The sequence below is a fragment of the Magnolia sinica genome, chromosome 5 (assembly GCF_029962835.1).
Source record: "Magnolia sinica isolate HGM2019 chromosome 5, MsV1, whole genome shotgun sequence".
NCBI lineage: Eukaryota > Viridiplantae > Streptophyta > Magnoliopsida > Magnoliales > Magnoliaceae > Magnolia > Magnolia sinica.
In genome coordinates this window covers 50,948,090-50,954,518 of record NC_080577.1, presented here as the reverse complement: position 1 = coordinate 50,954,518, position 6,429 = coordinate 50,948,090, and the positions used below count along the sequence as shown (strand labels likewise).

Sequence of the window (6,429 nt, the reverse complement as noted above, 5' to 3'; positions counted from 1 at the left end):
GTTAAGGTTCATCCACTTGTGGCAGATCTGGACTTATCGAGTTTGGTCTGCCATCGTAAGGCATGTTCCTAAGGAAAGGGTGCCCCTAGGCACTCCTTGATTTTTAACTTCATGAAGGAAGTTTCTGGCCTCCTGCTCAATTCACTTGAATTTGACAGGCGGAGGCGGATTCCACATACCCTGTGTCGCAGAAAATTATGTATTCCGTTGTGGGGGCAGTACTGGTGCCAAGTTGTCCAAAGAACTTATCTCAACATTTTATTGAGGTGTAGTAGATGTCATCTTGGAAAGGATAACCACCATCCGGTTCAAGTTCTCGGTCTAACTAACTATCCACCTGTTGAAGATATCAACATGGATTCGTGATTGCTCTGCCTGAGCTCGCGCATGCTCTGCTTGATCCCTTCCTTGCTCCACAATATGTTGGATTCTCATCTACATGTCGTGCAACCCAACTAATATCATCTAGAGGGTCGCTCCAAGACGAAGATGCCCCATCTTGACTCGGAGAATTGGGCATTGGGTTTGATGGCAAAACTAAGAATTCAAGTGCTGACTGCACCCGCATCTCCTTGGTATTTTCACGTGTCCTTTTCCAATTGGTTCTTTAAGGAACAGTCCAAAACATGGTACAATAGAGCGGAGTGTGCACATCGAAGTCTTGTGGCCGTGTTACCATATGGTAATAAGAAGAAATAAAAAGAAGAAGAATAAGAAGAAAAAAAAAAAAGGTGCATGTTGCATGACATGTACTCTGACTAGTTATCAGGAAAAAGAACTGATATTAATAATAAAATATATTTTTTTCATCTACAAACAACTCGGTGGCACAACAAAACCGCTAGCATTTCCGTCCGCATTCATACAAGATGATTGTGAGGGTTGATTTTTGTATGTAAGCTTTACGTCTTGTAGGCCGATTCCACTGCATGGATGGGTGGTGCTACAGTCGAATTTCACAGCGACCTGGGTTGCCGATGATCCGTGGATGTCGTTGTAGGTCACTTCGCTGATTTTTACGCCAGAATTCTGAGAAAAAAATTGAAAAGAAAAAGAAAAGGCAGTTGAGAAAATTGAACTTGGAGAATTAGGGGTTAGAAAACTAAAACACGGATAGGAAACTGTAACCTGGATTCCTCAGGAAATGGAAAACCATGGATTCCGATTTTCCAGCCGTTGGTTGTTTTGGATTATAGCCTTTTTTTTGGATTCCACGTCTGGGTTACCATAAAAAGCTACCTTACATTTCTTCTGCCATTTCAGAAATGTACTTAAACATTTTTTTGGGATATTGTTTTCGGATTTTTAAAGAAAAGCTTGGAATGGATAATTGGTTACTATTTTTATTTTTATTTTTATTTTTCGGTGAAATATAGAGAAACAGGATTTTCCATACAACCAATTTCATGTCCAAGGTTTTACACGTTGAATTTGACAGGTTATGGAAACCACGTATTTGTAATACATTCGAAAACAACACCCAAAAAAAAAATAATAATAATAATAATTAAAATTTGAAAAAAAAATAAAAAAAATCTTCACAAAAGAGTTTCTATGTAAGATGGTATCCTATATTTGTTAAAGTTGGTCATGGGCCCGATGTGGTGGGGGATCTAGTATCTTTCACCTTTTGTCTTTTCAAGGTTCAAAATATACAACACCTGAGCCACCAACTGACTTATGATTTTTTGCTTTATTGAGCAAATAATCTCATTTATAGATAATTAGAGGATTTCGTTATAGTGAAGCTATATACATAGCAATATCGAAAATACTTAAAGTCACATTGTAAAACACACACACACACACTCTCTCTCTCTCTCTCTCTCTCTCTCTCTCTCTGTGTTTTTCTCTTATATAAGGTACGGCAACCTTCACGCAAGGTTAAAGAAGGTTGGTCAACCTTCATTCGTTGTTGCATGGGCCTCCATAATGACCGGATGACCAGAGTCATTCTCTTTTAGAACAAATACATTTCGAGTTTGTTTGGGTCATTACCACAACAGTAGTGTGATAAATTGGCTGGTTCAGGTTTGTCAGAACTTAAAACGTACGTGTTTTGCAATCTGGAATGAGCTATCGAGCATACCATATATGATTATGGAGTAGGACGAGCTACTTTAGCCACCAACCTCACTCTATTGGGTTGCTTGCACCGAATTTGTGAAATACCATTACATCGACGGTCGAATTCCTGTTTTAATATCGTTTTTACTATTTATAGTAAGTTTTAGTTTGAGTATAACTCTTCATCCGTTAGGCTTTAAGAGTTGCACCCAACATGAAAAGTGCTTAGAATAGTTAGGCAAACATTGTGGTTCAGCTAAATAGGATACTTGCGATTTTTTGCCGAAAACCATGCGCACTAGTAGGAATTGCGAATGTCTATGAATAGTAAGTTTACTATTTATAGTAAGTCACGATTTCTAAGAGTTTTAGTTGTAGTTTAATTTTGAAACTTCTCCCTAGGGTTCGTAGCCTCATTTAAAGAGTTGTAATCTCATTTTTCATCATCAAAAAAATTATTTTAAATTTTCTAGAAATTATTTTCTATTTTTCTCTGTTTGCTCGTGGATTCGAGGTATATATGTGAGGGGTCCGGAGAAGTTCCGTGAAGTAGGAACAGTTATCCTTGAGGAAGACGGTGCTCAACCTCATCACGCCCATCCCTGCGTCAGATGTGGTCCACAAGAATCTCAAGTTTTCGTGGAAAATTAAATCCATGTTGATACTATATTCTAAGCCTTCGATCGTGGATTGCTATATCCATATTCAACTAGAGAAGTGCGAAAAACTATGATGGTTTGGATCTTCTGATATGGATATTTTGGTGCATATATCCCTAATGAGTTTCATTAGATCAACCATCCATATTACTAAACTGCCGGTGCCTCTCATGCCAGTGTCTCTCATGCAAATTCAGTGCTAGATTCTACCACACGTACCCTCTAATACAGTAAACATTTTAAGGATTATGCCCGTTTATTCACCTCTTGTATATTGCAATGGGGTTGTTAATCCCCTTTTATAAACTTCGATTCTAGTTGAATCATCAATACCCAAAAAAAAAAAAACAAAAAACACCCCTCATGCTTTAGAAATGTTAATCCACATTAAGCATTTGATTTGAATGGCCTAAACTGATTTTAAATAATAAATTTTATTTCGTACTATTAATAATATTACAAATTGTTTGAATGATTAGCAATGCATTGTGGAGATTACTGGGGTCTCCACCACAAATTGTCAGGATCAAGAGGGCTTCATGGCCATTTATCCCGCATGATCATATGAACCTCCTTTAATTAGCGGTCCACATTTTTAACCTTGCCCATGTGACCTTTAGAAAAAAGAGAATAATAAAGTAGGCAAATTCCATTATTAGCCTTGTAAGGGTAATACCTGATCAGGGCAATCTTCCTGGTGAGGGCAGTAATTTTGGTCGATGATGATAGGATTTTGGACATTTTGCATAACAGCGTGCTCGAAAGTAACTCCCTTCACAAAACCGTTGCTGGGCCTTCCCCATGATTTTATCCTCAAGCCGTTTTCAGTCCCTGTAAATACAACCGTTTTAACGGTCACGTTCTGCACCCCTGCCTCATTCAGCTCCTTCCCAAGGCTTCCAATGCTGCCAAAAGCACATATATGCACACGTTAGCTTGTAGTCATATGGATGATTTGTAGGATGAGATCCAGCACACTCACATCCTTCAGCTTTTTATACTGTAAATATTGCATATATTTTCAGTGTGATATGAGCCATCCAATGACAGGGGACCGTAATGAACTCCTCATTGGAAAGATATGACAGTGATCCTGCAATCCTAATCTGGTACATAATTTTCCACGCATCTTATCTAGCATTGTTGGATTGTATGGACACTGTGATCCTTTTTCATCTACGGTCCATTTACGGAGCCTTATGATGCACAAATGCATTGGTTCATCGCACACATAAGCCACATGTATAGTATAAACTTCAAAGCATTAAAATTCCATCCTCCGGGTGGACCAGATCCCATCTGATAAGTATGAACCATCCAAATTTTAACAGATATACATTCAACCGCTATCTTTTTGTAATGGCCCTGTAATGCAGCCATTGAAACTAGGGAGGAGAAAGGGCTGGAATGAAGCAATTTCAGATCCGGCCCTAGACAAAATTTAGTTGGGCCCGAGCATGGCTTGCATCTGCCAAATAAGGGCAATCAATAGATACCCAGACCTACGGTTACCCAATTGACCAGACTAGATTTTATTGTATCTTGTCTGGTCCAAGTCGGGTCCAGGTTAGACTCCGGTTGGGTCTAGTTGGGTCCGAATCCGGTCCCATTTATTTTGTATATAATAGAAATTGATGATTTTAGCAACAAAATGAAGTTTCAAAGTCGCACATGTCTAGGGCCACAGGGAATACATGGGCCCTCTGGGCGTTGGTGGATCGTTGGTTACCTGATGCCATGTCCAGGGCCGCAGGCAATGTTCTCAACCCACAAGTTCATGGTGCCGGGGCCAACTGAGATGCAGTCATCTCCCGTCTTTATGCTCGTCCCAGTGATGGTGACACCCGTTGATTGTTGCACGTGTATGCCATCTGTGTTGGGGCTATTGCCAGGGGCTACGATCTTCACCCCTTGGACAATCACATTCGCGCAACCGTCAATCACGATGTGGTAGAGTTTGCTGTTCATCGAAGTTAGGCCGCTGATTAAGATGTCCTTTGCGTTGTTGAAGGTCAGCGACTGCAAGCATCACAAGTGATGTATACCTAAATGGTCAGTTTTCCCTCGTTTAATTTTTAGCATTTTATTATTATTTTAATCGGAAATGATCCCATACAACAACTAGCTTGCATTCATATTATAGTGCAAGTGAATCTTACTGCACACATGGCAGTTCAAAATATTAATCTGAACCGCACGTCAAGCCTAACCTTCCTTTGCATGGGTCACAATGCCAAAATGAAAACCAACGGACCATCTTAAGTATCCAAATAATGGGCTCACAATGCATCTAAACTAGGACCTATAATTTGGACAGTTTAGTTTGAATTACTTGTATTCAGCGTACCCAATTTCCAGTTGTACTGGTTCAAAGATACACATTTCTCTTTCTACTTTATTAAATGGAGAAGCACAAAGTTGTATATAAATATAAGAGGGTACCAAATATTAATAAGAAAAACGTAACAGGTAAATTTGTCAATATTTGATGTGATTCTCCTCAAATTCACCTACCTCTGCACCAGCTGGGCAATTCCCACTGGATGCCTTGCAAGCCCACAGACCGGACCCACGCCCATCAAAGGTCCCACCATGGACAGAAACGCCCTGAACATCATTGAAAAACAGCCAATGTCCTGATGAGCCCAGGGACTCATAATTCGCAGGTGCAACGAGGGTCCCATCAACCCGAATGGTGATCCCATTGTTCTTACATGGGCCTGCAAAGACAGTCTGCCCCAGCAAATACGAACCAGGGGGGACGTAGATGGTCGTGGGCCCAGCTGAGGCGCAAGCCGTGGCCCATGCACTAAGGAAGGATTTGGTGGAATCGGTCACACCATCGGGTTTGGCACCAAAGTCGAGAATGCTGTAATCTCCTTGTGCTGATGGTAAGACAATGAAGAGAAATGAGAGAAGGAAATGCATGGGCTTTTCCATAGAGAGAGGGGGAGGGGTAGTGTTGATGAGTGAGAGATCGAGAGAATGTAGTGTTGATGAGTGAGAAAAACTTGTGTAGGTTTGGGCTATTTATAGATATTGGAGTTGTTTGGATGGTTGAAGTAGGAAGCAAGTCACCCCAAAACCAGAATAAAGGGTCCATCTTTTCAACATCGGGAATTACCAGAATACCCTTTTCGTTCAAGTGTAAAATTGTATTAGTCAAATTACAAACGACGTGATAGCTCAAAGAATCAGACCACAGCATAGTATGTTTGAACCCCATGAGCTCAATCTCGTAAAAGACTTAAGTTACCAGACGAATCCGTCAATACAGGCTTTACTTTTCAAATGTACCACTGGACCGTGCTCTTCATGTTTGCTAAGTGGGTCATGAGTTCAGGTCCTAACAAAACCTGTGACCGGGTTAAAACAATCCCCACTCTAGCCTACTCATTGAGTCCGGAGTCAAGCCGGGGTTGTATTGGTTGGCTTGTCTGAGTTGACATGGATAAGTTGCATTGGAGCGACTTGTCTAGGGATGCCAATAGGCCGGGTGCACCCAATGGATAGATAGGGCCGAGCCCAGCCAAACATGGCCTGTTATATGGGTTTTTTTTTAAATTTTAATTTTAATTTTTTATTATTTATTTATTTTAAAATTCAAATCATAAATAGGTACCTAATACCTTGATAAGTACATCAACACCATAACGCCATGGATGGTACAACTATGGGTACCCAATTCATACTTGACATTGGT

General features: G+C 40.3%; 1 protein-coding gene across 1 annotated transcript; it reads right to left on the bottom strand.

Moving 5' to 3' along the window:
• Positions 1 to 784: 784 nt before the first annotated feature.
• On the bottom strand, positions 785 to 5,711 carry LOC131247307 (polygalacturonase-like). Its single transcript, XM_058247676.1, has 4 exons — positions 5,241 to 5,711; positions 4,456 to 4,745; positions 3,403 to 3,631; positions 785 to 1,029 (listed from the first exon to the last, which is right to left on the bottom strand). Exons 1-4 carry the CDS (start codon positions 5,664 to 5,666, stop codon positions 811 to 813), a joined length of 1,164 nt encoding a protein of 387 aa, XP_058103659.1. The 5' UTR covers positions 5,667 to 5,711; the 3' UTR covers positions 785 to 810.
• Between the last annotated feature and the right edge of the window lie 718 nt (positions 5,712 to 6,429).

Excerpts from the sequence above, each read along its gene's own strand:
- LOC131247307 (XM_058247676.1), bottom strand. The coding sequence starts at position 5,666 with ATGGAAAAGCCCATGCATTTCCTTCTCTCATTTCTCTTCATTGTCTTA. Across the intron at positions 3,632-4,455 it reads GGCCCTGGACATGGCATCAG|CATTGGAAGCCTTGGGAAGG; the intron begins GTAACCAACGAT and ends TGCTTTTGGCAG. Across the intron at positions 1,030-3,402 it reads AGGAAGATTGCCCTGATCAG|AATTCTGGCGTAAAAATCAG; the intron begins GTATTACCCTTA and ends TTTTTTTCTCAG.